The 24663-nt window shown below is 42.9% G+C and overlaps 1 protein-coding gene across 3 annotated transcripts; it reads left to right on the top strand.

Annotated features, from left to right (window-relative positions):
- The first annotated feature begins 1112 nt into the window (after nucleotides 1–1112).
- LOC110528150 (protein transport protein Sec61 subunit alpha-like) lies at nucleotides 1113–19219 on the top strand. 3 transcript variants are annotated; one of them, XM_021609973.2, is made up of 13 exons: nucleotides 1113–1131; nucleotides 11949–12053; nucleotides 12883–12950; nucleotides 13066–13131; nucleotides 13229–13307; nucleotides 13575–13706; nucleotides 13817–13926; nucleotides 15718–15871; nucleotides 16149–16309; nucleotides 16498–16695; nucleotides 17232–17423; nucleotides 17594–17670; nucleotides 17842–19219. In XM_021609973.2, exons 2-13 carry the CDS (start codon nucleotides 12047–12049, stop codon nucleotides 18026–18028), a joined length of 1431 nt encoding a protein of 476 aa, XP_021465648.1. In that variant the 5' UTR covers nucleotides 1113–1131; nucleotides 11949–12046; the 3' UTR covers nucleotides 18029–19219. The 3 variants fall into 3 exon arrangements, with proteins under 3 accessions (XP_021465648.1, XP_021465647.1, XP_036839584.1); XM_021609972.2 differs by lacking the exon at nucleotides 1113–1131 and adding an exon at nucleotides 11440–11655; XM_036983689.1 differs by lacking the exon at nucleotides 1113–1131 and adding an exon at nucleotides 11742–11831.
- Nucleotides 19220–24663: the final 5444 nt, after the last annotated feature.

Below are 24663 nucleotides of genomic sequence, written 5' to 3'. Positions count from 1 at the left end.
TCAGAGTAGGGCACCGGTTAAAGGTGTCATCTCGGGTGTTTCGTTGGACATAGAGGCTGTGTGGATTAGGGAGAACATTCCAGGAGTGGTAGACGCACATTGATGGAATCGAGTGATAGAAGGAAGGAAGGAAGGAGCAACGCCTATCGGTGTTACTGTCGTTTGGTGAAGTGTTTCTCCCAACTTATGTAAATCTTGGGTATGTGGGAAATGCAGTGAGACCATATGTACCAAAGCCGTTGCAGTGTTACAATTGTAAAAAGTTTGGACACGTGGCAAGGAATGTCAAAGGAATAAATATGTAGTAGTTGAAGAGCCAGATGAAGCATGTTGTTGTAATTGTGATGGGAATCACGTTCCCAGGGTGCCCTGTACGGATGGAGGTTTTAGAAGCTAGGATCAGGACCATCTAGTTAGTGTAGAGGAGATGGATGTCCCACAGTCTGCATTGAATGCCATGCACGAGAAGAATCCTGACATACTAATAGTGAAGAATGTGGACTTTGTTGTGTTCATAGCGCAAGTGATAAATTGCACTAGTCATTGTGAAGGCGGCAAATAGATGTCTGGCTCTCCAGGACTTTACAGCCAAAATGTTACAGGGAGTACTGAATGAAGAGGTTCCCCACTCCCAAGTTCCTGAGCCTGTGTAGGATCTGAATAGTACAGTTTTTGTTTGAAACTCAGGGTAGTGGTGTGAATTTGGTTTGTGTATGATTTGTTCATCCAAAACATTTTTTATTTTGGGGGTATTTTTTACCACCCCGTACAGTAGGAGGTAGCAATACACCTTATGAGTGTAGTCTGCCAATAAACCTCAGAGAAGGGAAAGGACAGAACTGCTGCTGTCTCCAAGTCCTTGCAAGGCTGCACCAGCCATAGGACGTGTTCCTCTGCTCAGACGTTGCTGCCGTCTTACAACGCCTAGATAAGTGTTTTACATATCAGATAACCACATCATATGTTATAGCAATCTGGTGCCTGACGGCACAGTCGATGATGTGGCAAGCAACCATTGGTTGATGCATGCAATGTCTGAGCATGGGAGCATGACCATAGTCTGCAAATCTACATTTCCAGTTTGCTGTTGACAATCCTTTTTCACTCCACGTGTATTTGAAAGTGATAAATGTAAGTATTCTTTCTGAGTACAACTTGTTTGATGGCTGTGTTTGACTTGGAGACAGCCAGCAAAGGTATTGCTTGTGTTTTAATGTGTAATTGTACAATGACCTTATTTATTGCAAGAGCAGTCTTTGTTTATTTATCTCTACTGGAAGTATTGTGTGTGAAGTTTACCGTGTCTACTTTGGAGATTAGATGTGCCTTTTGAGATGCGTTGATTATTTAAGAACAGAACATTGCATGTAAACATTGACTTGCGATTCACTGTAAATTACCTTTGAGATGTTTTCCAAGCCCACCCACTACAGACCTGTTGTGCTATTATTAACCTTAGATCATTGTTATAAAAGTGATATTTCTATAATCCTGTGTGTGTGTATTCCATACTGGTACCCAGTTGGTTTCTATTGACCCTTCTCTATCCTGGAGCCTGTGGTTGTTACAGGAGGATAAAACAGCAGAGTAGAGCAGGGTGCAGTGACTCACTGCCCAGTCCCGTGGTGGTCTTGTGATCTCTACTCCCACTAGTCACACACACACACACACACACACACACACAGAGGCTTCTACCGGTGCAGAAACACAACGTGGTGTGGTATACTGCGTGTGTGCGTGCGTCTGCGTGACTGCATCTGTGTATGAAGTGAAACATACCCCATACTCTCATTATCTAACCTTCACTGCACCTGTCCCTACCACACAACCCCCTAATACCTTGCCTTGAGAGAATCTCAATTGCATATTCCTCTCGCCTCCTTCTCAAAACCCATTGAAAGAGAAGGTAGCTTTCTGATCCAGTAGGTTTTGAGAAGGAGAGAGGACGTGAGGAGTATGCAATTGAGATTCTCCACTTGACTTCCTCACACTGTCCTCATTAACCCCCACTTTCACTTTCTGGTTTAAGCGGTGGTTGTCTGAGAACAAACACAACAAGAACAAGCCAAACAAACTCTCAATCAGCCCAGTCAGGAAGACAGGAAGGAAGATAAAGAACATCAGTACAGATAAAACATGGTAGTAAAACCAACATGTTCCTTGTAGTCCAATGTATCATTCTGTAGAATGATAATCTATTCCAACGATTCCTTCAGGCTTTGAAAACAAAATGTTATCACACTAAAGGTCTACCATACTGTACTGTAGCACACCATGAATGACTGAAAGGGTGTGAAATGCATGAAAGAGGTAATGTATAGTGGATCGTAACACAGGCGTGTGCTCTATGACCTAGTTTAGATGGAGGACAGACTAGCTGATCTGTGGAGAAACAGAAAGAAAGAATCACCTGCGTCAGCAGCAAAGTGCTGGAATGTCCCCTATAGACAGACGATAGACAGATGAAGAAAGGCAAGGAGGATGAAAACGGAAGTGTGGTGTGTGTGTGTGTGTGACAAAAATATCCTGTCACGATTGAATATATACCTTTTTCACAACTGCTTGTGCTTCCTGATCCACAATATTCCATTACAGCAGGGGTATTCAACTGGGGGTCTGCATTTGTTTTCCTAAGATAAATAATAGCATTTTTTTTGTTGTTAATGTTTTTTATGAGTAAATCAAATCAAATTGTATTTGTCACATGCGCCGAATACAACAGGTTACACCTTACAGTGGAATGCTTACTTACAAGCCCTTAACAAACAATGCAGTTTTAAGAAAAATAAGTGTTAAAGTATTTACTATAATAAACTTAAATAAAAAAATAAAAAATAAAGATGAAAAATAACAAATAATTAAGGAGCAATAATAAAATAACAGTAGCAAGGCTATATACAGGGGGTACCAGTACAGAGTCAATGTGCAGGGGCACAGGTTAGTCGAGGTAATATGTACATTTAGGTAGAGGTAAAGTGACTATGCATGGAAAATAGCAGCTGTATAAAAATGCAGGTGTGGGGGAGAGACAATGAAAATAGTCTGGGTAGCCATTTGATTAGCAACAACAGAATAAACACATTTTTAATAACATACCTAATAACGCCTAATATTAAGAAAATTACAATCTTTGGAGTCAATTACACTCTTCAACCTATTCTATAATTATTAAAACATATATTTATAATAAATTATAATAATTATAATTTAATAATAATACATTATAATAATTATATGTTTTTTTAATTCAGATTTTTCAGGGGGTGCTACAGCACCCTTACTTCCCACAGCAGACAGGGGCAATATTGCCAATATCAGTAACATCAGTAATATAACGGTTAGCCCATAATCATATACACATAATTCATTAAGTATTTCAAACACTGAACCTGAATCTGCCAGAAGGTCAATGCACTGAAATACTGATTGGTAAGAATATGTCAGATGTACTGCTGTAATAATGAGGATGTGCTGTTTCCTGTTGATGCTTTTGATGACATTATCTGAGGCTCTCAGACAAGCAAACCCACAGCTGAATGTTGCCAGACAAAACAAGTTTGCCTAAGTACACTAGAATGAACAGAACAGTAAATGTTTTGTCCCATGATGGGCTCTTCACTGAAATAGAGTGATTCACTTGTATTTCTTTGCAGGAAGTCATCCATTTATTATTTAATGCCAATGACGTGTCCATATTTTTATGTCTCTATATAATAATAATAATAATAATAATAATATCCATCAAAGACATCACATTTTTCATTGAGACAGTGAGATTTCAGTGAGATTCTGAAAAAACGGACCTACACTGTACTGTAGGCTACTCTATGTAAACTGGAAACCACATATCCTGAGGCTGCATTTATTGTAGCTGGGGATTTTAACAAGGCTAATCTGAAAAAAATGCTCCCTAAATTTTATCAGCATATCGAATGCGCGACCCAAGGCGGCAAAATATATATAAAGCCCTCCCCCGCTCTCCTTTCGGAAAAGCTGACCATGACTCCATTTGTTGCTCCCAGCCTATCGACAGAAACTAAAACAGGAAGCGCCCGTGCTCAGGTCTGTTCAACGCTGATGCGAACAATCGGATTCCACGCTTCAAGGTTGCTTCAATCACGTGGACATAGCGTCAGACAATAACATTGATGAATACGCTGATTCGGTGAGCGAGTTTATTAGCAAGTGCATAGGTGATGTACCCACAGCGTCTATTAAAACATTCCCCAACCAGAAACCGTGGATTGATGGCAACATTTGCGCAAAACTGAAAGCGCAAACCACTGCTTTTAATCAGGGCAAGGTAACAGGAAACATGACCGATAACAAACAGTGTAGGTATTCCCTCCACAAGACAATCAAACAATCTAAGCGTCAGTATAGAGACAAAGTAGAGCCACAATTCAACAGTTCAGACATGAGAGGTATGTGGCAGGGTCTACAGTCAATCACGGATTACAAAAGGAAAACCAGCCCCATCGCAGACCACAATGTCTTGCTCCCAGACAAACTAAACAACTTCTTTGCTCGCATTGAGGACAACGCAGTGCCACTGACACGGCACGCTACCAAAACCCGTGGGCTCTCCTTCACTGCAGACAACGTGAGTAAAACATTTCAAAGGGTTGACCATCGCAAGGCTGCCGGCCCAGACGGCATCCCCAGCCGCACCCTCAGAGCATGCGCAGACCAGCTGGCTGGTGTATTTACGGACATATTCAATCAATCCGTATCCCAGTTTGCTGTTCCCACATACTTCAAGATGGCCACCATTGTTCCTTTTCCCAAGAAAGTGAAGGTAACTGAGCTAAATGACTATAATCATAGTCAGCACTCACTTCCATCATCATTAAGTTCTTTGAGAGACTAGTCAAGGACCATATCACCTCCACCCTACCTGACACCCTAGACCCACTCTAATTTGCTTACCACCCCAATAGGTCCACAGACGACGCAATCGCAATCACACGGCACACTAACCCGTCTGGACATGAGGAATACCTATGTGAGAATGCTGTTCATTGACTACAGCTCAGCATTTAACACCATAGTACCCTCCAAACTCGTCAGTAAGCTCGAGACTCTGGGTCTCAACCCCGCCCTGTGCAACTGGGTCCTGGACTTCCTGACGGGCCGCTCCCAGGTGGTGAGGGTAGGTAACAACATCTCCACCCCGCTGATCCTCAACACTGGGGCCCCACAAGGGTGCGTTCTCAGCCCTCTCCTGTACTCCCTGTTCACCCACGACTGCGTGGCCATGCACACCTCCAACTCAATCATCAAGTTTGCAGACAACACTACAGTGGTAGGCTTGATTACCAACAACGACGAGATGGCCTACAGGGAGGAGGTGAGGGTCCTCGGAGTGTGGTGTCAGGAAAATAACCTCACACTCAATGTCAACAAAACAAAGGAGATGATCGTGGACTTCAAGAAACAGCAGAGGGAGCAGCCCCCTATCCACATCGATGGGACAGTAGTGGAGAAGGTGGAAAGTGTTAAGTTCCTCGGCGCACACATCACGGACAAACTGAAATGGTCCACCCTCACAGACAGCGTGGTGAAGAAGGCGCAGCAGCGCCTCTTCAACCTCAGGAGGCTGAAGAAATACTGCTTGTCACCAAAAACACTCACAAACTTTTACAGAAGCACAATCGAGAGCATCCTGGCGGGCTGTATCACCGCCTGGTACAGCAACTGCTCCGCCCACAACCATAAGGCTCTCCAGAGGGTAGTGAGTGCAACGTATCACCGGGGGCAAACTACCTGCCCTCCAGGACACCTACACCACCCGATGTCACAGGAAGACCAAAAAGATCATCAAGGACAACATCCACCCAAGCCACTGCCTGTTCACCCCGCTATCATCCAGAAGGCGAGGTCAGTACAGGTGCATCAAAGCAGGGACCGAGAGACTGAAAAACAGATTCTATCTCAAGGCCATCAGACTGTTAAACAGCCACCACTAACATTGAGTGGCTGCTGCCAACATACTGACTCATCTCCAGCCACTTTAATAATGAAAAATTGTTGTAATAAATGTATCACTAGCCACTTTAAACAATGCCACTTATTATAATGATTACATACCCTACATTCCTCATCTCATATGTATATACTTTACTCTGTACCATCTACTGCATCTGGCCTATGCCGTTTGGCCATCGCTCATTCACATATTTGTACGTACATATTCTTATTAATTCCTTTACACTTGTGTGTATAAGGTAGTTGTTGTGAAATTGTTAGGTTAGATTACTTGTTAGATAATACTGCATGGTCGGAACGAGAAGCACAAGCATTTCACTACACTCGCAATAACATCTGCTAAACATGTGTATGTGACAAATAACATTTGATTTGATTTGAATACACACCTGTCTGACCAATGCATTAAGGGCCAGTGCTGTGCTAAAACGACCAAGGGGAACAGGATAAAAAATATTGTACCTACTGCATTGTTTTCAATAAAATTTTCACTCTAGAAACTAAAGAAGCCAAAAATGGTGGCTAAATAAAGATAATTCACTCGTTCAGCCATTTAGGCGGCCCGGCGAAGAGATGTGGCAGGTTGAGGGCAGACGCACGGTTCTTTTGAAAGGGATCCAAAGTTTATCAACAAATATACTACCAGGAGATGATTGAACTTTGCTGTCGGGGGTTCCCCAGGTAAATCAAATCAAATTTGTTTGGTCACATACACATGTTTAGCAGATTGCGGGTGTAACAAAATGCTTGTGTTTCTAGCTCCAACAGTGCATTAATATCTAACAAGCAATATCTAACAATTTCACAACAATACACACAATACGATACACACATATCTAAAGGAATGGAATTACGAATATATAAATATTTCCACAAGCAATGTTGGAGTGGGTTAGACTAAATTACAGTAGAATATAATACAGTATATACATATGAGATGAGTAATGCAAAAAGAACCAAGCACACCCAAATTCTCATAGACCGGGCTGTAGTAGAGCAGATTGAGAACGTCAAGTTCCTTGGTGTCCACATCACCAACAAACTAGAATAATCAAAACATACCAAGACAGTCGTGAAAAACCTTGACAAAACCTATTCCCCCCCAGGAGAATGAAAAGATTTGGCATGGGTCCTCAGATCCTCAAAAGGTTCCACAGCTGCAACATCGAGAACATCCTGACTGATTGCATCACAGCCTGGTACAGCAATTGCTCAGCCTCCGGCTGCAAGGCACTTCAGAGGGTGGTGCGTATGGCCCAAAACATCACTGGGGCTAAGCTTCCTGCATCCAGGACCTCTACACCAGATGTCAGAGGAAGGCCCTAAAATTGTCAAAGACCCCAGCCACCCTAGTCACAGACTGTTCTCTCTGCTACCGCATGGCAAGTGGTACCAGAGCGCCAATTCTAGGACCAAAAGGCTTCTCAACAGCTTTTACCCCCAAGACATAAGACTCCTGAACAGGTAATCAAATGACTACCTGAACTATTTGTATTGTGTCCCGCCAAACCCCTATTTTACGCTGCTACTACTCTCTGTAATCTATGCATAGTCACTTTAACTATACCTACAGATGAAGTCGGAAGATTACTTAACCAAATACATTTAAACTCAGCTTTTCACAATTCCTGACATTTAATCAGAGTAAAAATTCCCTGTCTTAAGTCAGTTAGGATCACCACTTTATTTTAAGAATGTGAAATATCAGAATAATAGTAGAGAATGATTTATTTCAGCTTTTATTTATTTCATCACATTCCCAGTGTGTCACACGTTTACATACCCTCAATTAGTATTTGGTAGCATTGCCTTTAAATTGTTTAACCTAGGTCAACCGTTTTGGGTAGCCTTCCACAAGCTTCCTACAATAAGTTGGGTAAATTTTGGCCCATTCGTCCTGACAGAGGTGATGTAACTGAGACAGGTTTGTAAGGCCTCCTTGCTCGCACACGCTTTTCAGTTCTGTCCACAAATTTTCAATAGCATTGAGGTCAGGGCTTTGTGATGGCCACTCCAATACCTTGACGTTGTTGTCCTTAAGCCATTTTGCCACAGCGTTGGAAGTATGCTTGGGGTCATTGTCCATTTGGAAGACCAATTTGCGACCAAGCTTGAACTTCCTGACTGATGTCTTAAGATGTTACTTTTCCTCCAAACATAACGATGGTCATTATGGCCAAACAGTTCTATTTTTGTTTCATCAGACCAGAGGATATTTCGCTAAAAAGTATGATCTTTGTCCCCATGTGCAGTTGCAAACCGTAGTCTGGCTTTTGTTTTGGGAGGTTTTGGAGCAGTGGCTTCCTCCTTGCTGAGCTGCCTTTCAGGTTGTCGATTTAGGACTTGTTTTACTGTGGGTATAGATAGTTTTGTACCTGTTTCCTCCAACATCTTCACAAGGTCCTTTGCTGTTGTTCTGGGATTGATTTGTACTTTTGCACCAAAGTACGTTCATCTCTAGGAGACAGAACGCGTCTCCTTCCTGAGCAGTATGACGGCTGCGTGGTTCCATGATGTTTATACTTGTGTACTATTGTTTGTACAGATGAAGGTAGTACCATCAGGCGTTTCGAAATTGCTCCCAAGGATGAACCAGACTTGTGAAGGTCTACAATATTTATCTGAGGTCTTGGCTGATTTCTTTTGATTTTCCCATGATGTCAAGCAAAGAGGCAGTGAGTTTGAAGGTAGGGCTTGAAATACATCCACAGGTACACCTCCAATTGACTCAAATGATGTCAATTAGCCTATCAGAAACTTCTAAAGCCATTACATCATCTGGAATTTCCCAAAGGCACAGTCAGCAAAGTCTGTTAACTTCTGACCCACTGGAATTGTGATACAGTGAATTATAAGTGAAATAGTCTGTCTGTAAGCAATTGTTGGAAAAATGACTTGTGTCATGCACAAAGTACTTGTCAAAACAAAGACTTGTCAAACCATGGTTTGTTAACAAGACATTTGTGGAGTGGTTGAAAAATCAAGTTTTAATGACTCCAACCTAAGTGTATGTCACAGCTTTCTTCCTGGGAAGGAGAGGCGGACCAAAACGCAGCGTGGTTATAGTTCATGGTTCTTTAATAAGAAAAGTCAAACATGAACAAACTACAAAACAATAAACGTGAAAACCGTACCAGTCCTAACTGGTGCATAAAACACAAAGACAGGAAACAATCACCAACAAAATACCCAAAGAATATGGCTGCCTAAATATGGTTCCCAATCAGAGATAACGAAAAACACCTGCCTCTGATTGAGGACCAATCTAAGCAACCATAGACTTACCTAGACACCTAAACTGAACACAACCCCATAAATCTACAAAAACCCCTAGACAAGACAAAACATCAATCACCCATGTCACACCCTGGCCTAACCAAAATAATAAAGAAAACAAAGATAACTAAGGCCAGGGCGTGACAGTGTATGTAAACTTCCGACTTCAACTGTACATGTACATATTGTCGCGCCCTGACCTTAGAGAACCTTTTTATTTCTCTATTTGGTGAGGTCAGGGTGTGATGTGGGGTGGGGTGGGCATTCTATGTTTTGTATTTCTTTGGTTTTGGCCTCGTGTGGTTCCCAATCAGAGGCAGCTGTCTATCGTTGTCTTTGATTGGGAATCATACTTAGGTAGCCTGTTTTCCCCACCTATGTTGTGGGATCTTGTTTTTTTGTTAGCTCTGTGAAGCTGGCAGAACGGGACGGTCGTTATTTCTGTTGTTGTTTTTGTTTGGTGTTCTAAGTATTAAAGATCATGAACACTTACCACGCTGCACCTTGGTCTACTTCTTCAGACGATCGTCACACATATTACCTCAATTAGCTTGGGTAACCGGTCCCCGCACATGACTCTGTACCAGTACCACCTGTATATAGCCTCACTACTGTTATTTTTACTGTTTTTTGGGGGGTTGGGGGTTGTTCTTTCTCTACTTATCTATTGTTTACCTAATACCTCTTTTTTTCCTTAAATTGCATTGTTGGTTAGGGCTTGTAAATAAGCATTTCACTGTAAGGTTGTATTCGGCGCACATGACAAATAAACTTTGATTTGATTAAGAATATTGGTGGAACATATAAGCAGAGTGAGCTGTACGTTGGATCGAATACAGGAGAAATTATGAATCTGTTAAAGATGATTTTGTGATGGAGTGACATTTTTGGAAAAAGTGGATAGTTATCTTTTGGCTGATCCATGTGTGGTTTCAGGGTTGGTGAAAACAAAGTTGGGTGTTGTGGAATCGGTGAAGGTAACCAGAAATGGTCTTGTGATAATTGTTTGTGTTTCTGCTGGTCAGAGGGAGCTGGCAGTCCGCGTCAAGCGAATGGGGACAAGTTATGTAAATTGTTATGATTTCAAGAAAAGGGCACCATTGAAAGGAGTGATTACTGGGGTAGTGGTGAATGTGAAAGTTGACCAACTGAAAGGGAAGGTTCCTGGTATTTGTGATGCTCGTCGTTTGGTGCGATGCAGACAGGGTGGCGTGAATGGTGAAACAGAAAAGTTGTCTGTTATTTTTTGTTTTTTGCTGAATTCATTACGTTGTTACAGGTGTCAAGCTTATGGGCTTGTGGCAGCTGTGTGTAGGAGGGAGATTCCTAGGTGTGGGAAGTGTGCAGAAGGGCATGAGACACAGGAATGTGTAGCATTGGGGAAAGAAGCTGTATGTGTTTATTGTAGTGGTGCCCATGTGGCTGGGGATCAGAAATGTCCGGTGTGAGAGAAGCAGGTCGAGGTTTCCAGGGTTAGAGTAGTGCAAAAGTTGTTGTGTTCTGAGGTTGTGAAGAAAGTAGAGGAAGATGGGTCAAGGTGGAGGGGTCCTGAGAGGAGTGGCGTGAGTAGTAGATCTCTACCAGTACAGAGGAATAGGCCAACAAGTGATATGTTTCAGTAAGATTGGATGTTTTTGTTGCATTTATAGCAATGGTTATCAACTGTACTGTAGAGATGGAATGTAAGTTGCAGAAAATTGAGGTTGTGGTGGCAGCTGCAGAGAAGTATTTAGGTGTAGGAGACTTGACATTTGAAGAGTTACAGAGTGTGTTGAGTGATGGTGTCAGATCCTTTCAGGCTGTAGGACTTGATAGATTTAAATAGTGGAGTATGATGGTGGGTGTTTAATGAGCTTAAGGTTAGATGTTAGGGTATTTGTTGATTTATTTTGTATTTAAAAAAATAAATACAATTTAAGCAAAGTATAAGGGAGTTTTATACTCCAGTCGAGTACGTTGCGGTAAGGAAACATTTATTGGATGCCGTTAACCATTGAAAAAGCGTTAGTTCCGGTCTACTTAACTGGGTGTGACACCAATGCAATAGTAGCTGGGTCTGGTATTATTTAGTTTATTGAACCAGGGAAAAAAACGATTGTGTGTCTCGCTTCCTCTTCCGTCTCTGTTGGAGCGCTCGTGTCAAATATTTTTTATAACTAAACCAAGATAGCCCACTGCTTGTCGTTTCCAATAGGAACAAATGAGTCATAGTGGGCAGAACAAGCAAGGATGGGGGCAGAGCCAAGCATGCATTAGCGATATCCATTTGCGCGTTCTAGTATATAGTGGCATATTTCCCGTAAGGGAACGCCTACTCTGTGAAGTGCGCGTGTGCAATACCTCAATTAGCCTTTGCACTCCTAAACAGCGCGATTTCTACGTTTACAAGGGGTAAGGTCTAGAAAACTTAGCCCACCCTGTTCATAACCGATTTTGGGAACAGAAAACCGCATTAAGATCAAATGTTTAATCGCTGAGAAAATGTGCAGAATGTCGACCAAAATCCACCCCGTTCCCTCTTCTTCCGCTGCGCGCCATTAGGCTTCTTCTCGCTACCAGATTTGGTAGTGAGTGGAAACGCCAACCGGATGCTTCACATTTATACCTCCAGGGAAATATCTGTCTCATTGTTCTATCTTTGCTTGTGTAGTGTTGACGTGTCTCTAACGCGCTTTCTTTCTCAGCTGTAGAGCATTTCGCCGGTAGTCAGAACGAAAACTGGAGAGACCTATTGACACATAAGGACCACACACTCAAAGATCGTAACGCTTGGGAAATCATCATGGGCAGTGAGTATCCCCCAGACTAAAGTAGTTAGCTAAAATAAAGGACGATTTCACACAATCGGGGAACTTTTGATGAATCCGATGCAGGCTATGTCATTTTTCAATGATTGGATCTAAGGCCATTTTCATTGTAGCTAGAGCTAACTGTTAGCTAGCTAGCTGGATGACAAGTGGTCTTTGTTTCACGCATATTTTAACTCCTGTCTTCAACAGCAATGCCTGCAAGAAAATGGCTAGTTTTGTCAGTTGTCAAGAAACCGAAGTTTAAAAGAGCTAGCTAGTTAGCCAGCTAACGCGTTAGCTATCAGTGTCACTTGCTAACTAACGTTAGCTAGCTTGCTAACGTTAACTACACATATGTTAACTACTTTTTATTATGTCCAGTCAGCTAACGTTACATTGATATCATATCAACCAGTGTTACATGGTAATTGATATATCGGAGTATGATAACTGCTGCATGCTAGTTAACATGTAACGTTATCTAGATAGTATCGCTAACGTTAGCTATATTGGATGCAGACCGACACATCCAGATTAGTGATGACGACGCTTAGGTAACAGCCGGTGTTTGACACAGGTTTAAATATCTCGTATCATAAACAGTACATGTTTACTGAAACGCTAAATGTTTTACATTGGATTAACAATTGTGTATAGAAAGATCTGTTTTCATAGTGAATTCGCTTAGTTTATAGCCAAAGATCTAACCCGCTATGCATGTACCGCTATGCCACGTCCCCCTATACATTGTTAGGTCATTCACTGGCCTTGATTTATGTTTATTGTGGCGAGTCTATTGAATAACATCCCTCCTTTTGTCTGTTTTCAGTCAAATTCCTGGAGGTAATAAAGCCATTCTGCGCAGTATTACCTGAAATCCAGAAACCTGAAAGAAAGGTACAGTATTTTACTTTATGAAGACAAGTATGTTTTACTTTCAACTGTATAAACCTCTGTTGTTCCTGCTGTTATTGTTGCTTCCATGTCTCACTGTATTTGCATTGTTCAACAGATCCAGTTCAGAGAGAAGGTACTATGGACAGCCATCACTCTCTTCATTTTCCTTGTCTGCTGCCAGGTAAATATCTGATGTAATGTTCACACACACTCTTTTCTAGCATTTTAATCGAGTAGAATAAAAACTCACTCCTGAACGTCTGTCACCTATCCTCCAGATTCCCCTTTTTGGCATCATGTCCTCAGACTCTGCAGATCCCTTCTACTGGATGAGAGTCATTCTGGCCTCCAACAGAGGTGGGTTGTCACTTTTGCAATGTAGAGACAACAAGTTAATAAATTAATGTCTCTGTGAATTGATACATCAAGGGACACGGCAATGAATGAGTCAATTAGTAACTGTGTGAATTGATAGTGTTGAGTGAATGATGAATTGATCAATAGGAGTGATCATTTTATCTCTGACTTGAGTGGGTAATTGGTATTATTTCTGATTGAATGGCTGAACAACTCTATGGCTCTGCTCTCCTGTTAACCTACCCTGGGTCTCTCCTGTCCATCCAGGTACACTGATGGAGCTGGGAATCTCTCCCATAGTCACCTCCGGCCTAATCATGCAGCTCCTGGCCGGAGCTAAGATCATTGAGGTGGGAGACACCCCCAAAGACAGGGCCCTCTTCAACGGAGCACAGAAATGTAAGACCACAAGCCACACTTCTTGTTCCTAGTTTGACCTAATTCTGTCAAGTTTAAGCATTACTGTGAATGAGGCCATATAATTTATAACCCATTGCTATCTCCTACAGTGTTTGGTATGATCATCACCATTGGTCAGGCCATCGTGTATGTGATGACTGGAATGTACGGAGACCCCTCTGATATGGGCGCTGGGATCTGTCTGCTCATCATCATCCAGGTGAGCCCTCCTCTCCACCCCTCTGTCATATTCTTATCCCCCCTCAGATTCAGGCCTTGGTCCAATACTCCTTTCTTGCTACCTTTTCAGAGGTTATCACTATGAATCTGTAAGTGATTGGATAATTTAAAGCGAGGTTCACATCCACAAAAGGTACATTGGGGCAAAAAAAGTATTTAGTCAGCCACCAATTGTGCAAGTTCTCCCACTTAAAAAGATGAGAGAGGTCTGTAATTTTCATCATATGTACACTTCAACTATGACGGACGAAATGAGAGAATAAAATCCAGAAAATCACATTGTAGGATTTTTTAAAATTAATTTATTTGCAAATTATGGTGGAAAATAAGTATTCGGTCACCTACAAACAAGCAAGATTTCTGGCTCTCAGACCTGTAACTTCTTTAAGAGGCTCCTCTGTCCTCCACTCGTTACCTGTATTAATGGCACCTGTTTGAACTTGTTATCAGTATAAAATACACCTCAAATAGTCACACTCCAAATTCCACTATGGCCAAGACCAAAGAGCTGTCAAAGGACACCAGTAGCTAAATTGTAGTCCTGCACCAGGCTGGGAAGACTGAATCTGCAATAGGTAAGCAGCTTGGTTTGAAGAAATCAACTGTGGGAGCAATTATTGGGAAATAGAAGACATACAAGATCACTGATTATCTCCCTCGATCTGGGGCTCCGCGCAAGATCTCACACCGTGGGGTCAAAATTATCACAAGAACGGTGAGCAAAAATCCCAGAACCACACGGGGGAACCTAGTGAATGACCTGCAAAGAGCTGGGACCAAAGTAACAAAGCCTACCATCAGTAACACACTACGCCGCCAGGGACTCAAATCCTGCAGTGCCAGACGTGTCCCCCTGCTTAAGCCAGTACATGTCCAGGCCCGTCTGAAGTTTGCTAGAGATCATTTGGATGATCCAGAAGAAGATTGGGATAATGTCATATGGTCAGATGAAACCAAAATATAACTTTTTGGTAAAAACTCAACTTGTCGTGTTTGGAGGACAAAGAATTCTGAATTGCATCCAAAGAACACCATACCTACTGTGAAGCATGGGGGTGGAAACATCATGCTTTGGGGCTGTTTTTCTGCAAAGGGACCAGGACGACTGATCCGTGTAAAGGAAAGAATGAATGGGGCCATGTATCGTGAGATTTTGAGTGAAAACCTCCTTCCATCAGCAAGGGCATTGAAGATGAAACGTGGCTGGGTCTTTCAGCATGACAATGATCCCAAACACACCGCCCGGGCAACGAAGGAGTGGCTTCGTAAGAAGCATTTCAAGGTCCTGGAGTGGCCTAGCCAGTCTCCAGATCTCAACCCCATAGAAAATGTTTGGAGGGAGTTGGAAGTCCGTGTTGCCCAGCATGGAGGAATGGACCAAAATACCAGCAACAGTGTGTGTGAAAACCTTGTGAAGACTTACAGAAAACGTTTGACCTCTGTCATTGCCAACAAAGGGTATATAACAAAGTATTGCGATTAACTTTTGTTATTGACCAAATACTTATTTTCCACCATCATTTGCAAATACATTCATTAAGAATCCTACAATGTGATTTTCTGGATTTATTTTCTTCTAATTTTGTCTGTCATAGTTGAAGTGTACCTATGATGAAAATTACAGGCCTCTCGTCTTTTTAAGTGGGAGAACTTGCACAATTGGTGGCTGACTAAATACTTTTTTGCCCCACTGTCTATTTAGAGGAAGTCAAACAGGGCTCCAGTGTGAGTGGTTTGTCTCGGTCTCTAACCCACCTGTCTCCCCCTCCAGCTGTTTGTGGCAGGTCTAATCGTGCTGCTGCTGGATGAGCTGCTGCAGAAGGGCTATGGTCTGGGCTCTGGTATTTCCCTGTTCATTGCCACCAACATCTGTGAGACAATTGTCTGGAAGGCCTTCAGCCCCACCACTGTCAACACTGGCAGAGGTAAGACACCAGAGCAGACAGCTGTGGGAGAAGGACAGCAGGTCTCACGGGCTAAACTGAGGCATTGAAACTGATGTGCCCTGTTTTGGTGTACATTTAGGACAGACTTACTAATTTCCACTATCAGAGATAATACCTGGTTAAATGCAAGTGGTAATTTCACAAGACCAACTATGGCTCCTATAGATTGACTTGGCCTTGAGAAGAACCCCAGGGGTCAAGGTTAGTTTAGGTGGTCTCTAGATGTGAGGCTGATGTTTTAGTCTCTTATGTTTAGGTACAGAGTTTGAGGGAGCCATCATTGCCCTCTTCCACCTGCTGGCCACGCGAACAGACAAAGTGCGCGCCCTGAGAGAGGCCTTCTACCGCCAGAACCTGCCAAATCTTTTGAACCTCCTTGCCACCGTTTTCGTCTTTGGTGTAGTCATATACTTCCAGGTCAGTAACTGTCTTTCTTCCTTTAAACCTGTTAAAGAATACATTTTGTTATTGTCAGAAAACAACACAATGCATAAAAAAAATGTATTTACCTTTTTTATTAATGACCATTTAGACACTATATATTTATGATGTGGGTATGTTCTACCCTCTCTTACAATGTCTCTCTTCCACCTGTCTCTCTACAGGGCTTCAGGGTGGACCTGCCCATCAAGTCTGCCCGTTACCGTGGCCAGTACAACACTTATCCCATCAAGCTCTTCTACACCTCCAACATTCCTATCATCCTCCAGTCTGCCCTTGTGTCCAACCTGTACGTCATCTCTCAGATGCTCTCCACTCGCTTCAGTGGCAACTTCCTGGTTAACCTGCTGGGCACCTGGTCTGTAAGTACACACCATTTTAAACCATTTCTCTGAACTACCATGTCCAAACTCTAAACTCAAGGTTTGTCACATTAACAGCCCCACAGTACTCTGCACAAGTCACTGTTACTAGCTGGCTACCATCCGGTATTCATCCCTGCACCTTAGAGACTGCTGCCCTATGTACATAGTCATTGAACACTTGTCACTTTAATAATGTTTAAATACTGTTTTACACACTTCATGTGTGTATACACTGTATTTTATAGTCAAGACTCATCGTATATAACTACTGTTGTACACACCTTTCTATATACTGTCCATAATGTCTATACATACAGTATATATTTATATTCCAGACTCTGACATTGTTAATTCTAATATTCCTGAATTCCTTTTTATTTTGGGGATTTGCGTGTATTGTTAGGTATTACTGCACTGTTGGAGCTAGGAACATACACCTGTGATAATGTGTACACGACCAATCAAATCTGATTCGATTTGAACATATCGAGCAACACAGAATGTATAAGCTGACCAGACTTGTGTGTTTGTAGGACACATCGTCAGGCGGTCCAGCTCGTGCCTACCCAGTGGGTGGGCTCTGTTACTACTTCTCTCCCCCGGAGTCGTTTGGCTCGGTCCTAGACGACCCCATCCACGCTGCCATCTACATCTGCTTCATGCTGGGCTCCTGTGCCTTTTTCTCCAAGACCTGGATCGAGGTGTCTGGCTCTTCTGCCAAAGATGTAAGTCCTTCTACCATATGTCCTGTACATTTGTTGGACTATGTAATCATAAATTCATAATTTTGATGTAGGAATCTCCTAAAATGTCTACGGCATTTCAGGATGGCATGTTTCAGAGGACCTGTACATGTTATGTAATGTAATCCATGAGTGTGTGTTTGCTCTCCTAGGTGGCTAAGCAGCTAAAGGAGCAGCAAATGGTGATGAGGGGACACAGAGAGACCTCCATGGTTCATGAACTCAACAGGTAAACTATCTTAGTCAAAACTCTAACCTTTTAGCCATAACAATCCATGTCTTAATTTAACGGATTAATATTACACTTTTCCAATCATGCTTTCTTCAGGTAATGATTGGTGCACTACTACTTGAGTTTGCCTTCTGTATCAAGCTGAAATTTTGCCTCTGTGCTTTCCAGGTACATCCCCACAGCGGCGGCCTTTGGTGGTCTCTGTATCGGCGGTCTATCTGTCATGGCAGACTTCCTGGGTGCTATTGGCTCTGGCACGGGTATCCTGCTGGCCGTCACCATTATTTACCAGTACTTTGAGATATTCGTCAAGGAGCAGAGTGAAGTGGGCAGCATGGGAGCCCTGCTCTTCTAGTCCGACACCTGGCTGCAACACCTGTGACGAAGCAACCGGCTTAATGGACATGGACATGCCCCAGATCAGACCAAGTCCTACAAAACTCTTATTATTCACATTATTTTATGTCCATTTACATTTTTTTTTATCTGCACAATGAATCTGTTCTCTCCTGTGTCATTTTCCGGATGATTTCTGGCATCTCCCCTGACATAGCCTACAGGAGGTTCAGCCCAAACAGAATGGTGTGTGTAGTGAAGTGGTGGGACTGACTACATCCTGACATTCACAACACTCTGATCAACTGCTTTGTAACAGTTTGCCTGAGACTGGTTAGCCTCCTCAGGGTCATCTGAAGTGTTTCATATCTATTAAAATGGTCTGATCCACAAGCGTTTATGAGGGGGCGGGAGTGTTGTCCCTTTTCAGACTGCGACAACGGCTCTGTAGTATACAAGCATGTATACTGCACTGGGATGAGGGAAGTCCCTCTTACTGGGCTGACGTCATACAACCAACACAGTATACATAGGAACGCTTTGGTTTTCTGCTTAAATTCCATCACCTCAATTACCTGGAGGATATAGGCATGAATGTAGTGTACCTTCACAACTGGGCTCTTTAGTATGTTTTTTTTTGAGTGGCCATCAGATTTTGACCTGATGGCCACTCATTTCACTGATTGAGTAGCAAGGGAAGGTTTGGTCAAGACTCTCTGAATATAACCATGTTTGTCCGCCAGACATGTGACTGTTTAAAGCCGCGCTCCAATAATACTGTAGGATCAGAAAGTTCAGCGTAGGGCTCTTAGAATGTGGTGCAGCTTTGTCAAGTGTTTACTTTTTATGAAAGTGTGCATTGGAAGAGTTATCAAGTGAACCACTCGTAGGTCCTCTGAAACTGGGCTGAAGGGAGGTGGTGTACGTTTAGGGAGATGTAATCGTACTTATATGCCACATTCATACCTTTTTGCCCATTTTGTTGGGTGAGGAAAGATTGTTTTTGTTATTTTTTTTTTTTGTCTGCTTTGAGCATGACTGTATTAAACACTTTCACACCGTGAATTTTGGTTCTGTATATACACCAAGCATTGAGTTCATCTACAGTGTAAAATAACAGGGGGTTTTTTATATGTAAAAATGCTGTTCTGAACAAATGTATTCTGGGAAGAAAAAAAATAATTCTCAATAAAAACTCATTTTGGGGAAAGTTTTTGTTTTTTCTTTGAGTGAAGACTGTAGAGATTTTCTTCTTCTCTGTTGAAAGTTTGTTTCTAGCCATTCTGTACCTTTCAGCTCATGTTGCTGGCCTAATGTACATTTTGTCACGAGTCCTATTTAATATGCACTTGGGGGGGATCACAACCACATCACATTACATCTTCTGACAACTTATTTCATATTTAAATATACACACTCAGATATAGTTGTTGTTCTACTTTCCTTAGTTATATCACAAATTAGAAATGAATTTGACATGATTGTTAAGTACCCATGGACCCTTCCAACTGTTTGGATTACGGAAATATTGTTTAATTATTAAACTTTGGTGTTACTGTACTGCAACGTCTCTCTATTAAAGGGATTTAACTTACATTTCTGAAAGAGTGTGAGAGAGAGTTTTCCTCCAGGTATTTACGACCGTCATAAAACTGGTGGGAGGGGGGGAATCTGGAGCCTATGATCCTCACCTAAAAGGGCAAGTCATGACAATAGCCATCACTAGCCAGCTTCTAACCGGTTACTCAACCCTGCACCTTAGAGGCTGCTGCCCTGTATACATAGACATGGAATCACTAGTCACTTTAATGTTTATGTACTGTTTTACTCATTTCATTTATACCTTTATCTAACTAGGCAAGTCAGTTAAGAACACATTCTTATTTACAATGACGGCCTACCCCAGCCAAACACAGACGACGCAATTGTGCACCGCCCTATGGGACTCCCAATCATGGCTGGATGTGGTACCAGGGACAGAATAAAACCAGGGACAGTTGTGACACCTCTTGCACTGAGATGCAGTGCCTTAGACTGTTGCGCCACTCGTATGTATATACTGTATTCTACTGTATTTTAGTCAATGGCACTCCGACATTGCCTGTCCCAATATTTATATATTTCTTAATTCCATTATTTTACTATTAGATGTGTGTATTGTTGTGAATTACAATACAGCAATAACATCTGCTAAATATATGTGACCAAATAAAATTTGATTTGATACTCTGTTCTCCATATTGGGATGCAGCTACCCCCTCTCAAACAGTGTGACAGTTCACTACGAATTACATCAGGAACTAAGAGGGGCAGATAAAAGGGGTCCTTCGTTCTTATGTCCTGCCGTCAAAGATTTTTTTAACTAAGCCAAGATAGACCACAGACTGTCGTTTCCAATGGAAGCAAATTAATCATAGTGGAGCAAGCAAGGAGGTGGGGAGACAAGAGCAGACAGAGCCAAGCAAGAGCTAAAAATATGTTTTTTGCGCATTCTAGCATATATTTGCATATTTCCGTTACGGAACGCCTACTTAATGAAGTGCGCATGTGCACTAATTCAATTCGCCCTCGCACTCCTAAATAACTCAGTTTTTAAAAAACTTTGGCAAAGGGTAAAGTCTACTAAACTTAGTCCACTCTGTTAGTAACATATTATAGTTTTGGAAACAGAAATGTATTGAGATCAAAAGTTTAATCGATGAGAAAAGGAGCAAAATGTCGGCCAAAATCCATCTTCTTCCACTACCGGCAACTGGGCTTCCTCTCATCACCATATTTGGTAGAGTGGAAACGCCAAACCAGATGCTTCGTATTTTGGCTTATTGTTCTACCTGTGACAGTACAAGATAGGTAGAAACTGCTTCTCCAATAGAAATCCCGATCACCCTTGTAGGTGATGTCATGGTGACATTGGCTAGCTGAGCTCATGCGTAGAAACACGCCGGCACGAGAGGACGTTAGTAACGTCATCTTGCGCCGAACTGTGCATGTCATCAAATCATTTGATGTAAAGTTGTTTTTTACAGAAAGTGCCAGTTTGTCACTCTCACGAGGTTGGAGTAATAACATGTTCAACTACATAAGACAATGGCTCGAATCTAGGTTGTGCCTTTAGATTTCGAGAAAATAAACTACTAAGGAAGAATTTTTCACTTCTGTCATTGTCTTCTCAAACCCTGCCTCGTCTGCTTGGGTTCCCGGAAGTTTCGCGATCTCGCGCCTCTGGCTTGAGAAACTCTGTGCTGACGTCATCAGATGCACCAGTACAAAAACGGTGTACTGTAATTATTTTTCTTAACCTTAACCTAAGTCTCCTAACCTGCTGTAAAAATTATCCTAACCTGCTACAAAAAAAGTAACTTCAGGTCGTAGCTGTACTCCCTCTAGTCAGAACAATATGAAGGAGCTATAAACCAGTAGAGGCTGCTGAGGGGAGGACGGCTCATAATAATGGCTGGAAAGGAGCAAATGGAATGGCAATTCACCATGTGTTTAATGTATTCCACTGATTCCGCTCCAGCCATTACCACGAGCCTGTTTGCCCCAATTAAGTTGCCCACAAATCTTGTGTGTTAGCCACCTAGTTGTGAAACTTATCTCCAGGAAACTCGGAACCACATTGACACCTTGAACAGCACAGCTAGATACCACATCGAAGAAATGTCCTGGTCAAGGAGGAAGGTAGCCTAACGTTTATTTTACGTATAGCCCAAAGCGCAGCAGATGACGATATTGAGTTCATTTTACCGTCCAAATGACTTGTATGCAGCTGGCAAAACAGTCATATCCCCTGTGGATCGGTTGGAAACCTAAAACATTCTCTACTCAGGCTGCAAAGGCTTCGATTTCCTCAACTTTATTTAATGGCAAAAAGATGCATACTTTCTTTATGAAACACCATTTACACCACCATGCTTGAATATTGTTTTTGACCAAGGACGCATCCACCAAATCCACCTTGTCACGACTTCTGCCGAAGTTGGTGCCTCTCCTTGTTCGGGCAGTGGTCGTTGTCACCGGCTTTCTAGCTGCCACCGATCCACGTTTCTTTTTCCATTTGTTATGTCTTGATTGTACAAACCTGGTTCCCATTACGTTATTATTCTTTCCCTATTTAACCCTCTGGTTCCCATTTATGTTTTGTGCGTGATTATTCCTGGTTATTGTTAGGGTTTGTTATCCCTGTGTGGATTATTTTGGCAGATTTATTTTTCCTATGTTATTTTACTCAGTTCTGTGTCCTGCGCTTGACTCCATCCTCACCTCTGCACAACTGACATATGACAGAATCACACACCATAATATGAAGTAAGCAGGTGCACCCAGTCCTCCTGTACCAGTTGAGAAACGCTTCCAGCAGCACCCAACGATGCTCCAACATCTTGGCACAGCCATGGATCGATGGGAAAGAAGGTTTTTTCCCACAACCCCATCAACTTCCCTCCAACCAACACCTCAACCCACACCGCTGTCCACCCCTCTGTCACCTGGACCCAGTGGGATTCGGCTCTCGCTCCCGAGCGCATATGATCGGATGGCTGCTGGGTGCTTAAGGGTTCCTGCTAAAGTTGGAGCTCTACCTGGCTACCGTCCACCCGGCTCCCTCGGGATAGGAGAGCATCTGGATAGGAGAGCGTGTTAGCCCTCATCTCCGGTCTGTCGGGGAAAGCGCTTGAGTGGGCCAACTCTGAATGGAGAGGTATAGATGCAGTTGGTCTGCTATGAGGATTTCACCCACCGCTTCCGGGGGAACACTTGTTCCATCTCAGACAGGGAATGAGGAGCGCACAGGAATTCGCACTGGACTTCAGGACCCTGGCTGCCAGCCGAGATGGAATGAGAGGGCCCTGATCTACGTGAGGACGTTTGTCAGGAGCTGGCCTGCAGGGACACCACCCTTACCCTCGACCAGCTGGTGGATTTATCCATCCGGCTGGATAACCTGTTGGCCACCCGCGGATGTCTGGATCGGGGTCATCTATTCCATCCCCCAGCACATCCGATCCTACACCTATGGAGATCGGAGGTGCTGCTCTAAGGGCGACCGGAGGGGGGGCTGTTTCCTGCACTACCTGTGGCCGCAGAGGACACACTGCTGGTCGGTGCTGGAGAGATTCCCCATGAAGTTGTGGCAGCAGGCACGGCACTGGTGGATCATTTTAGGTGAGTATGCACCCAACTCACCCAGAGCTTCCTGTTGCGCGTGTGTGTGTATGTGTGTGTATATATACAGTGCCTTGCGAAAGTATTCGGCCCCCTTGAACTTGGCGACCTTTTGCCACATTTCAGGCTTCAAACATAAAGATATAAAACTGTATTTTTTTGTGAAGAATCAACAACAAGTGGGACACAATCATGAAGTGGAACGACATTTATTGGATATTTCTAACTTTTTTAACAAATCAAAAACTGAAAAATTGGGCGTGCAAAATTATTCAGCCCCTTTACTTTCAGTGCAGCAAACTCTCTCCAGAAGTTCAGTGAGGATCTCTGAATGATCCAATGTTGACCTAAATGACTAATGATGATAAATACAATCCACCTGTGTGTAATCAAGTCTCTGTATAAATGCACCTGCACTGTGATAGTCTCAGAGGTCCGCTAAAAGCGCAGAGAGCATCATGAAGAACAAGGAACACACCAGGCAGGTCCGAGATACTGTTGTGAAGAAGTTTAAAGCCGGATTTGGATACAAAAAGATTTCCCAAGCTTTAAACATCCCAAGGAGCACTGTGCAAGCGATAATATTGACATGGAAGGAGTATCAGACCACTGCAAATCTACCAAGACCTGGCCGTCCCTCTAAACTTTCAGCTCATACAAGGAGAAGACTGATCAGAGATGCAGCCAAGAGGACCATGATCACTCTGGATGAACTGCAGAGATCTACAGCTGAGGTGGGAGACTCTGTCCATAGGACAACAATCAGTCGTATATTGCACAAATCTGGCCTTTATGGAAGAGTGGCAAGAAGATAGCCATTTCTTAAAGATATCCATAAAAAGTGTTGTTTAAAGTTTGCCACAAGCCACCTGGAAGACACACCAAACATGTGGAAGAAGGTGCTCTGGTCAGATGAAACCAAAATTGAACTTTTCTTTTTTGTGAAGAAGGACGGAGGTTTACGCCCGTGCATTGACTATAGAGGTTTAAATCAGATCACGGTGAAGGATAGTTACCCTTTGCCTCTCATAGCCAGTCTGAGTCATTGCATGGGGCGCGCTTCTTCACCAAATTGGATCTCAGGAGTGCTTACAACCTGGTGCGTATCCGGGAGGGGGATGAGTGGAAGATGGCATTTAGTACCACCTCTGGGCACTATGAGTACCTCGTCATGCCGTACGGGTTGATGAATGCTCCATCCGTCTTCTAATCCTTTGTAGATGAGATTTTCAGGGACCTGCAGGGTGTAGTGGGGTATATCGAGGACATTCTAATATACTCCGCTACACGCGCCGAGCATGTGTCTCTGGTGCGCAAGGTGCTTGGTCGACTGTTGGAGCATGACCTGTACGTTAAGGCTGAGAAATGTCTGTTCCTCCAACAGTCCATCTCCTTCCTAGGATACTGCCTGTCTGAGTCAGGGGTGGAGATGGAGAATGACCGCATTTCAGCCGTGCGTAATTGGCAGACTCCGACCATGGTAAAGGAGGT

This window comes from Oncorhynchus mykiss, chromosome 7 (genome assembly GCF_013265735.2).
Source record: "Oncorhynchus mykiss isolate Arlee chromosome 7, USDA_OmykA_1.1, whole genome shotgun sequence".
NCBI lineage: Eukaryota > Metazoa > Chordata > Actinopteri > Salmoniformes > Salmonidae > Oncorhynchus > Oncorhynchus mykiss.
The sequence above is the reverse complement of the archived record's forward strand: the minus strand, read 5'-3'. Positions and strand labels throughout refer to the sequence as shown.